At 32.6% G+C, this 16,827-nt stretch overlaps 1 protein-coding gene across 2 annotated transcripts in view; it reads right to left on the bottom strand.

Moving 5' to 3' along the window:
- LOC149937443 (uncharacterized) overlaps positions 1-16,827 on the bottom strand; it is a 33,396-nt gene that overhangs the window by 12,738 nt on the left and 3,831 nt on the right. The window contains exons 2-7 of one of the 2 annotated variants that reach the window (XM_090154524.1): positions 14,610-14,782; positions 13,922-14,005; positions 13,653-13,851; positions 11,756-11,955; positions 7,201-7,380; positions 2,216-2,574 (exon numbers count right to left, since the gene is read on the bottom strand). In XM_090154524.1, coding sequence (XP_090010650.1) covers positions 2,216-2,574; positions 7,201-7,380; positions 11,756-11,955; positions 13,653-13,851; positions 13,922-14,005; positions 14,610-14,782 — 1,195 coding nt within the window. Of the gene's footprint in view, positions 1-2,215; positions 2,575-7,200; positions 7,381-11,755; positions 11,956-13,652; positions 13,852-13,921; positions 14,006-14,609; positions 14,786-16,827 lie in introns of both variants that reach the window. The other variant, XM_090154523.1, reaches the window with a different exon arrangement.

Below are 16,827 nucleotides of genomic sequence, written 5' to 3'. Positions count from 1 at the left end.
AGATGAGTTTTATTTGTGTCTATTTTTTACACTTTAGGGTTTGTGGGTTATACTACATTGCCACAATTTACTCTAAATTACAGTAATCAATTTCTAAAGGAATTAAATTTACTTCAAGTTTGAACATGTCAAAAGAGATCATGATTTTTAAAGGCAGCAAAAAAATGGATAGAATAATCTAAAACCAACTATTGCAACTCCGTATTTGTAACTTAATATCTGACATTGGCTAGTGATTTGCTTTATTTTGAGAAATTTTGAATGTGAAGATTAATGATGGAGATTAGAAGGGTTTTGTAATAAAATTCAAGTTATTCTAATTATTAATAATAGCATTCAATTGAACTGAGTACTTTCATGACATTTTAATTTTCTGAGCAATAAAATCTACGTACTTTTTATACCTCAAATTTTATTGTATCAAATTATTTGTTACCACTATTTTGGTTCTAGTAGCCCTAACAAGAATTGTCTTTTTCAAAAATTAAAAAAAAAATGCTTTAAGTAAAAGGTAGGTAGAGTGTCAATGTGGCTTTTGTCAATAAACTATAAATAAGACTTTCCTATTTAGAAAAATTAGTAAGTATCCACGTGTTTTAGCTTCGATAATGATTACAAGAGATTTCATGGACTTTAATTACATAACAGCCCTTACATGTGATCCAAAATCCCTATAAGGCTATAAATAGTGCCACTGTTGTGTAGCAAGTAGGTTATGAAATATAATTATTAACTATATGACAATATATAACGGAGGTAATGCTAGATATGTGTTGGACCTAAACTGTGTGTACAGAGGGGCTACTTTTTATATGTATATATATCTCTATTAAAACCTTATATTCATGTTAATGTTAACTAAATACATTTAAATGTATTACTAATTTGTATGAGCTATTAAATTTTTCCCCAAAAATTTACGATATTAAATGATACTGGTATTAGAACAATTAGAGTATATATAGCATAAAACAGCACTAAAAATAAAAGATGAAAACAATTTGAAAAACAGACTGACATTACAATCATATACAACTAAAAAAAAGGTCTGATGTCACTAGCATGTTTTAGAAGAAAAAATAAGGCTGAGATTTTGAAATAATATTAATATGAACTATTTTCAAGGTGCTTATGGAAAATAGAGTTGCGTTCGCTCAGTCTTTCATATTTCATACAGTGACAATTTAATTTCTAAAACTGTATGTGACATCAATTACAGCACAAGAACAAAGTAACAAAAATGAAACTAGAAATAGGTATGATCAGGAATCCATACCTCTTAATTTGGAATGCTTTTCTTGCTATATCCCTTATGGTAAGAAATCAGGGAGCAGCTAATAAGGAAAATATTCCTTAAAATAAAGTTCTGTGTTTTTCAAACCAAGAAGACCTCCTATTTTTAACAAATGTACTTTTGACAAGATTTCCGGCGCGAGCCCTGTTGGTTTGACTTATTGAAAATTATAATACATATGATGCAAATCAAATTTCATGATGCTTACTAAGACTATAAAGCAGCTCACGTGCCTAGTGCTATATATGCCTTAGCGTCTCTTAATGCACGATGTTGAATCAGGTCTAACTGTACCTAGGCTTAATTTACTGGTTATGTGATTACTGTGAATCAAATATTTGATCAATATTTTTATACAACGATATCGTTGTATAAAAATTATAGGTTCAATCTTTGATAACGTAAATTTGTTATTTCCATTATTTTAAGTAAGATGGCTATAACTGCTCAAGCTGTTAGTAGTCCATTTATTTCAGTGGTGAATCATGCTCTCATCCCGGTTTTAGGATTTTTGGTAGAAAAGTTTTGGAATAATACGCAAGTAAGATTTGATGTCATATGACCACTATAGCTGTCCCTGGGTTCAACAGGTAAAAAATCCTTGATAAGCATTCCAAGTTACAGGTATAGATTTCTGTACAATACAATAATAATAAAGAAAAAGAAAAAAGCCTAGTAAAATTCTAAGGCTGAGCTGAACTATTGGGTTAAAAATATAAGCAATTTAACCCAATGTATATTAAATCCGCACTTACCTGAAATTGAACATGGACAAATATCTTAATTATTAATTAAAAAAATTTGGAGACTAAGAATAATTTCGATTTAATCTATCATTTAGAATGAAGTAATTGCTAAGCCTTAGAAGATACGGCTGTGGTATAAGCCTGGACTAACTGAAAATAGTGAAAAATAATTTACCTTTTGCTACTCTTTGATTGGTTAAGAACTTGCACAGCTTTTTTCAAGTGGAGGGCACTACGGTGTGGCGCAGCTATTCTTCTGGTAGCAAGAACCTCATGACCTCCGCTGACATATTCTGTTTCATAGTCATTAGATAAAATTGATTCTTCAAATTCAATTAACTCTTCACGGTCACCAAATATAGAAAACGTTGACCCTGAGTCATATCTAGACCCCAAAAATGTCCTTTCTCTTGATTGCTTCGATTGCACCAAAGGTATTGTACGTCCAGGAGGTGGTCTTCTTAACCCTAGTTTATCTGCAATTCTTTTCTTAACTGAATCCATGGTAAGCAATGGTCTAGCTGCTCTTCGGGACTGAAATTTAAAAACCAATAGTAAGCATAAATGATTTATAGTTACAATTATTACAAGAAAAATATTACACTTAATTGTTTTAAATTTTTCAGGCATTACTAATACCAATAGAAACATTGGCAAGTGACGATCTTACAATATGTAGGTTATACATTCAAAGAAGTACAATTAACTATGGTTTAAAACAAGTTTTTTTTTAACTTTGCCACGATTTACTCTAAATTATTTCCAATTATTTGCACATTTTCTCACCAAAAATATTTGTACATAATCACAACTAAAACTCCTTGGCCAAAATATTTGTACGTAATCAAAACTAAAACATCGTTTCTGGCGAGACTTTTGTAATATTCCAAACCTAAACGTAATCTACAAGTTGTTACAATTATACATTTTAAAACAATACTACTGTTCTGAAGTTGTTTATTGGCTAATAATAATCGACTAGACAGAGAAAACACCTAAAATTGTTTTTGTTTTAAGTATTTAACAAATATTTTAATGAGAGTGACAGACGTGTAACACCTTTAAGTGTAGTCACAAATATAAAAAGTTAATTTCTTAATCTTGGCATATAATTTTGGTACTTTAATTTTTTAAACTCAAATAAAATTTTTGTAAATAAAGAACAGTATGTACAGTTAAAAAGAATTTACACAAGCGAAAAAAATTGTTTAAGAGTAATATAAACCAGTTTTTTAAATAAACCAGGTTTAAACCAAAAAAACCTAGACTGCGTTTCCAGTTTTGACGACACGTTGCCCATCCATTAAGTCATCGGCTGTAAGAGCAGGTTTTTTGTTGCTCAACGGTCACGTGATGTCACAGCATGAAGGAAGGCTAACTGCAGATGCCATTTTACTAAATTTACAACAAGCATAAAAAGCGTTCAACAAGATCCTATGTCACGTTTAGCAACTGTCTCAACAAATATAATTATTCAGATATTTCGTTACTGCACCCTAGTAAAAAGGTTAATTTGGTTTATTTTCCAACCCTGGTTACCATGACAAAGGCAAGGTCAATTAAAGGAAATGAAAAAAAAGGGTTTATTAACAACTGTATTAAGCTATATAGCACAATAATAAAATGGGCATATTTAAAAAAATCCTGTTATTTCATAAGACTGATTTGTTTATATTTCACAATGTACTCATCAAAATCGTATTTCGTATCAAGCTGTTATACCAACTGGCATCTCAGACCATGATCTTCTACTATGCATCCGTAAAAATAGTTGCCCAAAAATTGACAAGAAAATTACAAAAGTTAGGAATTACAGAAATGGGTTGGATTTCAAGAATGTAGATGAAGGTGTCACAAAAATGCAAGCCTCAATTTGGGAGGCAATGGACTACCATATACCTATGAAGTCTAAACACAAATCAGTAATAACCCCTCCATGGCTCACAAATGAAATTAAACATCTAATACACAGCAGGAACATCCTGAAGAAAAGGTCTTATAGGAACCCAATCCTTGCCGATAAATACAAACGTCTACAGAACTTAGTAACGTATAACCTACAGCGTGAAAAACGAAACTTCTTTGCAAAATAGATAACTTTGTCCAAGGACCCGGGTGCTGTCTGGAAGACCTTGAAACCTTACTTAAAGAATGCCACCCATAAAATCAATTCTATTAGAGACTCTAATGACAAACTGACCAGTAATCCGGTGGAAATCGCGGAATTATTTAATAAAAAATTTATTAAAAATCAAGCTTCCACACAGAACGCCACAGATATAGTTCAAGGTGACTCGCCCATGACGGATGAAATTTTCTCATTACTTGAAGTAACTGAAGATCAAGTATTCAGTTACTTAAGTAACTGAATACTTGATCTTCAGTTACTTCACTTCAATTGAAAAACTTACAAACAGCCAAAGCTATGGGCACAGATGGCCTCTCTTGTTCTTTAATTAAAGGCCTAGCAATTATCTTGGTCCCAACGTTAAAAAAACTCATTAATATGTCTATTAAGACAAACACTTTCCCGTCAGCCTGGAAAAGGGCAAAAGACATTCCCATTCTCAAAGCAGGTGATCTAACGCAGCGGTTCCCAATTTCTTTTTGCTATGAACCCTAAATTATGCAGCTAATACTGGCGGAACCCCAACTCATTTTTTTTACATATCTTAGAAGACTGTTGCCACGACCAAAGATGACTGCGCTGCAAATTCTCGGAACCCCTGTGACCCTTCCACGGAACCCCAGGGTTTCGCGGAACACCTTTTGGGAACCACTGATCTAACGGACCTGGAAAATTACCGTGGAATATCAATTCTTCAAATTCTATCAAAAACACTGGAGAGGTGTGTTTATGACCAGCTATTAACTTATGTCCTTCTACACAATTTGTTATCACCAAATCAATCGGGCTTTAGACCAGGTTACTCCACCACAACATGCGCCATAAATCTCCACCAAACAATAATAAAAGAACTGGAGGAAAACAAAATTGTTGGAGTCATTTTCGTGGACTTATCAAAAGCCTTTGATAGAATTAATCATAGCTTGTTAATTAAAACTCTTAAAAATATCGGTGCTGACAACAATACAACTGATTGTTTTGAATCTTATCTAACGGAGAGATATCAAAGTGTCTTTATTAATGGCAAGGAATCGAGTGTTGCTCAGATAGTGTCTGGTGTTCCACAAGGAAGCATCCTAGGCCCGTTAATGTTTAACATATATATCAATAATAACTACAAATCCTTATCAACCTCAAAATCCTTTGAATAGGCTAATGACAATTCCATTTTGAATTCTGACCATGTTACTAATATTAATATTTTAACAAATAATCTGGAGAGTGACTTTAACTCCCTTAAAAACGTTTTAGAGGCTAAAAATATGCAGGTCAATCTAGCGAAAACTGTTTTTATGATTTTCTCCCCTCAGCGCTTTAAATCTAGCACTAACTTAATCGAATCCCTCGGAAATACTGGTCTGAAAAGAGTGAAAACATTTAAATATTTAGGGTTGATATTTGATGAGGACCTATCGTGGAAACCACATATAGACTATGTTATTTCAAAAGTCAATAAGCGACTATGGTTGTTAAATCGATTCTTCAAGATCTTGGATATATATAATATCAAGTTATTGCATGACTTATTAATAATGCCAATAATTGATTACGACGACCTTCTATACACGAACGGACCTAAATTATACATCAGGAAACTTCAAGTAATCCACAATAAATGTGGTAAATTTATGTTGCATAAAAATAGAAGATCATCTGCAACAGAAATGCGTGCGGAACTGGACTGGATGACACTGGAACAGAGATACATTAGGATGCTTCTAATTTTCATGTTCAGGGTGAATATATCAAAAGTACCAGAATATATTCTGGACTTATTTGAAAAAAATGTACAGTACTCGTGAGAAACTGATTAACTTCTCTCTGGTCCCTAAGGTCAATAAATTCAGTAAGCAAAATCTGAATGTCTCTGGGGTAAAATATTGGAATGAACTGCCCAGAGATTTAAAAAATAGTCAATCATTAGGGAGTTTTCGTCAGAATGCTAAAGACTACGTAATTGGACAATTTTATCATTTTTGGTATACCTCTTAAGATTTAATTTAATTTTAATGTAATGGATCCCTCTGTAAAAAAGTTTTTTCAACTTAAGGTCTATTCACACGAGCCAACTTTTTGATCCAACTAGATGAGTCAACTTTGAGTTGAGTTAACTAGTTGGTTCGTGTGAATAAAAGTTCGATGAGTTGATCCACCAAAAAAGTACGCGAGAAAAAAATGGATCACTGATCCATTTTTGCTGACTCAGCATTTTGATTTGAAAAGTTGGCTCGTGTGAAAAGGTCTTTAGTAGGATTTATCCAATAAAAGCTTATTTTATTATTATTATTATATAATTGAGTGAAAAACCATGGGATTATTAGACTATTGCAGTCAAATTACAACAGATCATTAAAGTCTAAATGCACCCAATAATAATAACTTCTTAATAGTTATTTATCATACTTAATAATAACCAATTTTAAATAAATAAAAATTAAATTATATGAGTTTAAGAGAAGCCACGTCATCACAGCAGCCTGCCACCAGCACGGTAGCATTGTTAAAGATAAATACGTTATATTTTCTGCTATTACATGAAATAAAATGGTAAAACTATACTATGTCTTAAATTATTTTAGGCGATGCAGAAATACAGAACATCATCATTGCCACTATTCTAGTCTGAAAAATAAATTAATTCCTGAACAATTAAATACTCCAAGTTTAAATTTAGAGTACGATTATAACCAAAAACCACGTTATTCTAATAATTATTTCTGCTTAATTTTAAACAATTAAACAACTCAAAATGAAATATAACGCCCTTATAAATAAATTGGCTTAACATTTTAAGCTTGATCTTGTCTAACCATTGATTCTATAAACATTGTCTTTTAAGGGTCAACTTCAAACGACATTTGTCACAGAAAAGGTCCACTATATTTTCCACTGGGCTTAAAAAGACACCAGTTGGCGAGATACTCAAAACCATATAATGTCCATTTCTCCACAGCTTTCATAGTATTATGTATATAACAGAACTAGTAATTAAATGCTACCAATACAATGTTCATAAACAAAAGTAAACTTACTCTAAAGGTTCTTTTCCCTTTCCTGGACCTCTTGGTTTTCCTCCTCCGCCTTACTTTTGTTTTACTACTCCCTGGGGATTTTGATTTGGAAATCGTACTGGACGATTTTTTTCTAGTGGTTTTCCTTCGTTTCGTTCTCCTGTATCTTCTTCTTGTTATTTTACGTCTGACAACTGGAAGCTAAAAAATACAAGATTCATGAGTAGGGTTTTAGATATGTTTAATATTATTCTAATAATGAAATAATGAACCAGAAAAAGAGCCACCACAAAAATCAAATACAATCTTTTACCAGCCAGTTAACAGTCTAAAAACTAGTCATAAGTCTTATATTTTAGTAACTAGCTTTTAAAATATAATAAATTTATATTAACCATTTATTTTAAAGTAACAATACCTAGTAATATTAATGATATAAAACCACATTTTCATGATCAAACTGAGTGGGGGTTAGGAAGACAAGGTAGGCCAGTCTGCCCTAGAATTAACCAACACTAATCTTAGTGTTGAGCTAATGAATGGATTATCCTCTACAACATGTTCATCTGGTTATTGAGAGAATCGCTGTTTGAGTTATGGGTAATAATCCAATTAAATTTTACAACATCTGGCAGCTTAATCCTTTTACCAAAATGCACAAAAATATGAACATTTACATAAATATAAATAAATAAATATATATATATAACATCTTGGTATACATACTTTACACCCCCTACCTTCGGTGGAGTGAAGTACTATGTACCCCTGTCCCCCCCCCCATTCTACGATCCCAGCTGCCACGCCTGTTTTTCCTTTACATAATGCTATGTTTGATGTCCTTTATTTTCGATAATGAAATTGGTATGTGATTTGGTAGGGTGTGTTAAGTATATAAATTGCCTAAACATTAAAATAAACAATTTAAAATTGGGATTGGCAAAGTGCTACCTTGTAAAAAATAGCTGCATGTTACAATGATACTTTCCAAAGTACAAAAAGATTTTTAAAAACGGATTGAAAAGTTGTGAAAATATAGATGTTAGAAGAATAAAACTAAGGCAATAAAACGTCACTGTCAAATCAAGCTTAAAATACTAATAATTTCCTTACTATCAACCTATTTGTGCTTATTAAAAAAATCCAGACTAAAACAAAAAATTTATATTAAGTTACTGATTAAACAGTTTTCTGCTAAAATTTAAAATTATTGTACAGGCCAAACTATAAAAAATAGAGTTTAAAATATCATATGGCTAAAAAATTAGTATGAATGATAATTTTTACATTACTGGCCACACTGTCTACAGATATTCTATGCCTCCTTTGGTACCTCAATTTTCAAACCGAAAACCCCATGAAGAAGCGAAAAAAAGTCAACTGCAATGGTGGCCAAGATTCAAGCTGGGAGATTTTAGTCATATTAATGATTAATACCAAAAAAAAAAAGGAAAAATAATCATTAAGGTTGGTGGCAAAGGTATTAGGCTAAAAGCCCTCCAACAATTTGGCAAAATACCAACACACATCCAATTTTTAATTATTATTTTTTTTTGACACATTAGACAATACTGAACGTTGCTGTGTCAAAATTATTTAGCGGAAATGATTGTTTTTCGCCAAAATTTGGCCTGCTTAATTGTCGTAGGATACGTGATTGGCATGAAAGAAATATGCAATAAAAGTAAAGCAATTCCCAATTTTAATTGCCAGAAATGGTTAAACTTGCGTAAGTTAAATGTTACAAAAACTTTTTACATGGTCAAGGAGCAGGGGAGTGCACGGAAGCTACTGCCTTCAAAAACGCCAAAAACTGATTTTCCCCTCGACATTTAGCGCGGCTGCGGAAAATGGCTGCAACCAAATATCCAAGGATAAAACGTTTCCTTCGACCGGAAGGAGGAAGGGCCCTTTTTAGCGTGAGCCCAAAGCAAGGTCCATCCAGAAAAATACACTTAGGTCCTTCTATACGATTCGTGTGGACCCCAGTTTCAGGATACTCTGCCCACATGCCCCTTAGCAATTTTGGTAAAGCACCTATCTCTGCCCTTACCAAAAAATAAGTGGTCTTGTAACTTTTTAAGTTGGTTTTAAGTTGGTATTTGGAACAAATGCCAACTAAAAACCTACTTAAAAACCACTTTACACCAACTAAAAGCTTTCTTAATAAAGACCACTTAAAACCAACTTAAAACTTACTTAAAAAGACCTCTTAATAAAGACCACTTAAAGCCAACTTATAACCTACTTAAAAATTATAAGTAATTATCTGACCACTAAAAACCAACTTAAAAACAACTTAAAAACAACTTATTACCTCTTTAAATAGTTTATTAAAATATGCTGGCAACTTGAACCTACTTAAAACCAACTTAAATGTGAAAACCTACTAAATACCAACTAAAAACCAACTTAAAACCAACTTAAATGTGAAAACCAACTAAATACCAACTTATTTTTTGGTAAGGGTGAACACACAAGTGTAAAAATGTTTCGTGGACGAATACTTCATAAGCTAAGTGTTGGCACCTAATGGCACCGCAAAGTCGCTACACTCTCTTGCTGCAGGGGCACAGCACCATCCCAGCCCCATTCTCGCTAATCACGATGGACTGTCTAGCATTGCGACCTAGAGGACATGTTACCAAGAAAAAAAAAGAATATATTTTGTCCCCACCCAATAAAAAAAAAAATCGCTATATTTCGTGTATCCTACTATGGGGTCATTCCAGGACAAATTTTCCCACTTGTTCACCCGACCATCAACAAATTTCGTAAATACTTGTATTTAGAGTTATTTAGGCCGTAGAAGGCGATTCTGAAATTTTCGGGAAGATTGATTGAGCGGTTGCTGAGATACAGTGTAGTCACATTTTTGAAAATGACATTGAACCCTACCATTAACCATTTTTTATCTCAACTTCTACTTGACCCAAAAATTTGAGAGGGCTAATTTTAAAGGAATTGAAGAGTGCAATGTAAATAAAACTTAGGTTCATGCTATACATAAGATAAAATACAATAAATCGTAGTTTTAAATAGTTGACCTTTGACCCTGAAAATAGCTCATTATTAATTTTCAAAATTTAATTTTTTTCCGCATTCCCTTTACGCGCTTTAGTTGCAGTCAAAAAACTGCTAGGGTAATATTTTTTGTTTTCGCGAAAAAAAATTATTTTGTATACCCCTCCTTAAAAAATATATAGAAATTTAAGATTAGAATACCACACACGACCTTATGGTTTTTGGTCTAACATTTCTCGGCTTCCCGTTGGTCAAATTAGATCGGGTCAAAGTTGATTAGACTTAAAATTAAACGTAGAACACATTTCTAATTGGAACCATTTTTCTAATCCTAATGGTTCTCGAGATAAAATTTGCATGACCTTGAAGACATTTGTCCCTCTGCACCCTCTATGTAACCTGCAAATTTAAAATTCTTACTTAAAACACATGTTGAGTAATTGGCTCTGTATCGTTTTTTAGTTAACACCCTGTATATATTTTTTTAAATTCTATATATTTTTTTAAGGAGGGGTAAACAAAATAATTTTTTTTCTCGAAAACAAAAAATATTACCCTCGCAGTTTCTTTACTGCAACTAAAGCGCGTATAGGGAATGCGGAAAAAATTAAATTTTGAAAATTAAAAATGAGCTATTTTCAGGGTCAAAGGTCAACTATTTAAAACTTGATTTATTGTATTTAATCTTATATATAGCATGAACCTAAGTGCTTAATTACACTCTTCAATTCCTTTAAAATGAGCCCTCTTTCGAATATTTGGGTTAAGTAGAAGCTGAGATAAAAAATGGTTAATGGTATGGTTCAATGTCATTTTCAAAAATGTGACTACACTATATCTCAGCAACCGCTCAATCAATCTTCCTGAAAATTTCAGAATCGACTTCTACGGCCTAAATAACCCTAAATACAAGTTTTCACGAAATTTGGCGATGGTCGGGTGAACAAGTGGGAAAATCTGTCCTGGAATGACCCTATACCCCAAACGGAAGATGGGGTTAGAAAACGTTAATTTTAAAAATTAAATATCTCTGCGTGTTTTCATTTCTGCAAAATAATTTTGACACAGAAAATGTTCAGTATTCTTCAGGAATCTTGGGGGGACAAAATTGATTTGAAATTAAGGACAACACTTTTTTATACTTGGGACGGTTGTTTTATAAAATAAGCTATAAGCTTGAGCCACCATTCTTATTTAGAGATTTTCACTTAAAAAAAATTATGATATAACTACCTAGTTTATATAACTTACATGGCCAGGGTATTTATCATTATGTTACAAAATTTCTCTTAATATACTTAAAAATGACCTACAAAAGAAGGGGAAAATGACATGATGTATTAAATTAAATTTTATGTAAGTTAAATTGGACTCCTATATAAATCAGGTTAAAAACACTGAAAGCAATATCCGTAAATAAAAGCTATTTATTAATATTTAAATTAATTGAAATTGACAATATTACAAGTGGCTAACACTGACTAATAGACAATGAAATAGTTTAATATCAAAACCACTACCAGTACATATTTTTTTTACAATATTAACTTACTGCAGGTCTTACTACAGCTTCATCATTAGTCAAATTGTCAAGTGCCATGATTCCTTGTGTCATTCTACGTTGCTCTATACGAGTACGCACATTTTCACTAGCTCTAGTTCTAGCAATAGCTCTCCTAGGAGCACCAAAAGGCATTGGACGAAATCCATTATGTACAAGATCTCTGACTTCATCCACAACTTCAGCATTATCTGAAAAAAATTCAATAAGCAACACTATAATTATATATATTATAATATTTATTGTATAAATTGTTAGGTAAAACGCAAGAAATCAGATAACTGTTTTAAGTAAGTTCTAAAACAAGTTTATGCTTTGGAGCACATACAACCTCTATTCTACCTTTTTGATTAAGTAATTTCTCGTACTCCATTATTTAGGAGAGTTAAAGCATTTACTCTGATCTGATTAGTTTATCATTCAATCATTAGATCAAACTACCCTTTTTCAAAAATCTCAATTCCAATAGGATTTTTTTAATTATAAGGTTATATTGAACACAAAATTTGGTTATATAAGATAATAAAGGGTTAAAATTTCTCTAAAAGGGCAGAATATAAGTTGAAATAAAAGACACGTTAATACAATTTCTGTGTCAAAACGGATTGTAGCCAAAGCAGAGAAAAGCTTGTTACGCCTGCTGACAGTGTCTGCTTAAACACAACATTAACAATATCATTTAAAGTTAAATTACATACTTAACTTACCTAATCGGTAATTTAATTTAAGTACTTAGTCAATTTTACTTGAATTGGCATTGTAACCCAGCCACCTGAATTAATGGCATTAAAAGTCACTAGATGACTTGGGCCTAAGGTGCTTAGATGATAATTACTTCACTAAAGTAGTTTAGGCTTTGTTAAGTAACTTAAATACTAACAATAAGAATACAATTGAAATAAATCTGGGAGGCAATTTGTTACGAGTTACAATAACTTTTCATAGTAAAAAGTAGACTAATACATGGTGACAAGAATGGATTCTCTTAGTCGAGTCGAGTAACTAAAAAAAAACTTTAGTATAATTTTTAACAAGTCAGGTTATCGAGTACTTGATTAGGAGCTGGTTTTATTCAAGTAATTATGAAATTAAATTTAAAAGGAGTATAAAGTAGCTTTCAATGCTGAAAAATATTCAAAGTTTTATTTAAATGAACAGTTTCCACAACTTTGTAGGTACCGTTTATTGCTCCCCAAAAAGTTGTAAAAACCCCCCTTTGAACTTTGAAGCAACGAGGGTAGAAAAAAAATACTCAACACAGCCCTACCAGGTTGAGATTATATACAGGTATTATTTTTTCAGCATAAGAGTGGGAATGAAAAGAGATACTGGTGTGTGCTTCAACCATGTCTAAATATTAGGTCCTTGCAGAAGAAAATAGGGGAAGTACGTATCTGTAGCTTTGAGCCGTAGAAGTCGTCGTGTGACCCACGAAAACGCCTTTTTACGCATAATAAACCAAACTGAAAAAGTAGTCCTACTTTTGTTTTGATTCAACACGGCTATAATCGACGAAAGCAAATACGCCTTAGCTCAAATAGCAGAGAATGAGAAGGGCAATATGTTACAATTGTTCAATTTAAGAAAAATGACTTTTTAAACGATGTATTCATCCGCGATTTCCCGCCAAACCGTTTTGGCGCGAAAATTCTTGAAAAGTGACGCCTTTCCAAAGCTGACTAGAAGCGTACTTCCCCCTATTTTCTTCTGGTCCTTGGTACAGTAGTACTAAAACTGTCACTCTTTTTTATAATTTATTTATTCAACATCAAAAAAGCACCACAATGCAAAACAATTCGACCTCAGCACTGTTCCTTCATATAATGTAAAAAACCACTACTAGCTGCCAATACGATTAACACAACTGCCAAAATGTACTTGTACATACCAGTACAGTTGGGACAAAACCATTCATCAACTGGTATATTGTGTATAGGGGGATCAAGGCATTCGCAATGGTAGCCCAAATCACAAGCATCACAGAGTAGTAATCTGTCTTCTCGATCTCCTCTCCCACAGATTTCACAAAACGTAGTATCATTAACAATAAACTCATCAGCTTCATCAGTTCGATTAACAACTGGTATCTAAATTATGAAAAAATGAATTACACATTGAAAAATCATGCAAATGAACTATTGAAAAAGCATAGCATACCCTTCTTATGAATGTATCACTTAGAAGCTCTTTAACTAGGATTATATTAAATTCTTGGCGATCCACCGGGCAGGTATTCATATTCTACAATAAAACCAATAAAAATTAGTTTGATAGGTATGATAACATTCATTAAAAATAAAATATAGCTAAGACAACAGACCATTTCACATAGATTATGATTTAAAACGGTTCTTTTAATTGTTTAAATCAGATATTACAGTTTTTTAGACTTTTTTAAAAAACCAAAACTTTTTTATCACAAAAAATTTACCAGTCTACGATAACACTACACTTTTCCCACATGACTACCTTCTATTCTCACCAATCTTTTTATGAATCTATACTGTCTTCAGATCACATAAATTTACAACACGAGATCAAAATACTATATCAAAATGTTTATAGCAATAGCCATTGCAAATTTGAGAAATCAATTATTCATGTTGGGAAAAATCCTGTATTTTTAATATTTTTTTAAATAAACACATTTACACGGGCCAAACTTATTGGCCCAACACCGAGTGTACATAATGTTATCACAACTTGGTGGGCTTATTATTCATTAATTTTGAGCAAAATCAAGTAGTAAGTGAGGAAGAAGAAGAAAAGTGAATGAACTCAAATTGGAATATCTTATGTGTTATTTATATACATTTAACCATGATAGAATATGCAATGCACTTACTCTGGCCCATTCTTGAATACAGTCAAGGCAAAATATATGATCACAGCATTCAGGTGTTCCAGTCTCTTGACCTGTGAACTTGTTAAGACATATTGGACATTTCTCAGACTGGCCATCACTTTCATCACTCTCAACAACTTTGTCTTCTTCCATCCCATCTTCCGCTTCCGATTCTTCTATAAAGTAAATATACACAGAAAACAGAAAAATTATTTAAAAAATGCTGAATTTTCAAGGCCAACAAGTTTATTTGCCCTATATTTTTTGAGTAAAAACATATTTGAGATAATTAAAAATGAAGAATATGTGCTAGTGTCACAGAAAATTGTTTGGTTTCTATATATCAATATTTTTTCGGACGCAGCCTATTTAACAAGGTATGTGCTTATAATATGGGTTTTTCCCCCCTCTTGTAAAAACATTAGCACGCCCCTGTTATTTATGAAGTTGAGTACAAAGTCAGAAGTGAACCACAACTTAAAGGGTTCCACCAGCCAAGTTCAGTTAGTAAACATGGCCAGATTTTTATATCAATAGCTATCATTATAGTAGAATTGCACTGCAGACTAGCTGAAATGATTTGTTTCCTCTACAAAAATTATTGGCTACATATTTCTTTAATGCTAAAAAAGTACTTTGATCATCCCACTTTTAATTGGGGTCAATTAATTGATTTATTAGATTTTTAATTTAATGTTATATACATGTTTTTTTATTATATTTGATACTTATACCTTCTTGGAATGCAATATTATACAACCTATCATAACTTTTTGAGACAATGTCACCTGGCAAACAACTTTTCCTCAATAGATAAATAGCCCAAAATGTTTGCACACCATATTATTTTTTAAGTTTGTGCCATAACAATCTCATTAACATTAGTGTCCCTATTGGTGTTTTAAAAATTATATTATAACAAAATTTATATGTTGGCAAATCTGAGACCACTTTAAGTATTTCCAGGTAGGGGCATTCCGTTATAGCGGAAAAAGTTGTCCTCATCGTTTTTCAGTCTTTTGAAACAGGAGTAAGAAAAGCTGAAATTCAACGAAGGAGGTGTCAAGCCCTATAAAATCAGTTATGTAAGAGCTTAAAGCTTAAAATTTGTGAAAAAGGCACCAGACTGACTTAATGTGACTAAAAATGTGATTAGTGTGTTACATTCAGTAAAACAAATAAAAATGCTACAGAAAGCATCACATTAGTCTGAATAATTGTTTGAAAATTAGTGTTCGTACGGGGACAGGGTCTCCGAAACTTTTCCTGAAAATCATTGATATTTGTCCCAGTCGATCATAGTAAAGTCAGGGACAGTTACTGTTTGTGGATACATTTTTGGACTTTGGAGGGGATTACTTGGTTTGTTATGGCTAACGACCTAACGTAGTACTGAAAAAATATTTACTCACAAAAATAATTATAGATTCCCTCCCTCCTCTCTTAGAAATAGAATGCCCCTAAGAGAATAAGAGTTGTCTTGAACGCATCCGCGCGCCAAAATGCGGCCGATTATTATATATCTCTCACGTGGTTTACAGTGGTTGTTGCATCATGCTTGTAGTGAGTCGGTGACTCGTCACTCTACCCTTACCAAAAAATAAGTGGTCTAAGAACTTAAATGTGAATACCAACTAAAAATCAACTTATTTTTTGGTAAGGGTAGTCTATCTGAGTATCGGTTTAGGAGTATGTACCTATTTTAGTTTTGAGTGACATGTTTTTCCAAGTTAATTTAAATTTTCTAAGGTAAATTCTTATAATTATATAAAAATGCCTAAGCTTTCGGGAAAAAAGTTGTTAAAGAATATGTGCAAGCCAAAGACCAAGATGCAGCAGTTGGTACAAAATGTAATGTTCCCTGTCCCAGACTTTCTTTTTTCGGGGAAAGCACGTCTCCATCAACTACTTTATTTTATCCCCGTACAACCATTTGAAAATACCATAATCCAACAGAGTTTGAAATAATATAATAAAAAAAGACACAGATTTGGCTTTTAATAGATTGGGTAAAATGAGTTTCAGTAATTTTTCTTCAGGGGTGCCAACTGCGGGCGCCGCTAGGGACACTTGCCTGCTCTTCTATTTCACAGCGGGGGCGCTGCCTCCGCTACTTTTTCTTAGGGCAGACTTTCCGCAGAGATGTATTTCACTCAGTATACATATTTGGTACTGACGGTGTTGAAATTTTAGTCAACCTGACAGAATTTGAAAAAAC

The sequence above is a fragment of the Leiobunum rupestre genome, chromosome 7 (genome assembly GCF_980474605.1).
Source record: "Leiobunum rupestre chromosome 7, qqLeiRupe1.1.hap1, whole genome shotgun sequence".
Taxonomy (NCBI): Eukaryota; Metazoa; Arthropoda; class Arachnida; order Opiliones; family Sclerosomatidae; genus Leiobunum; species Leiobunum rupestre.
Note: the sequence above shows the minus strand (reverse complement) of the source record. Positions and strands in the feature narration are given on the sequence as shown.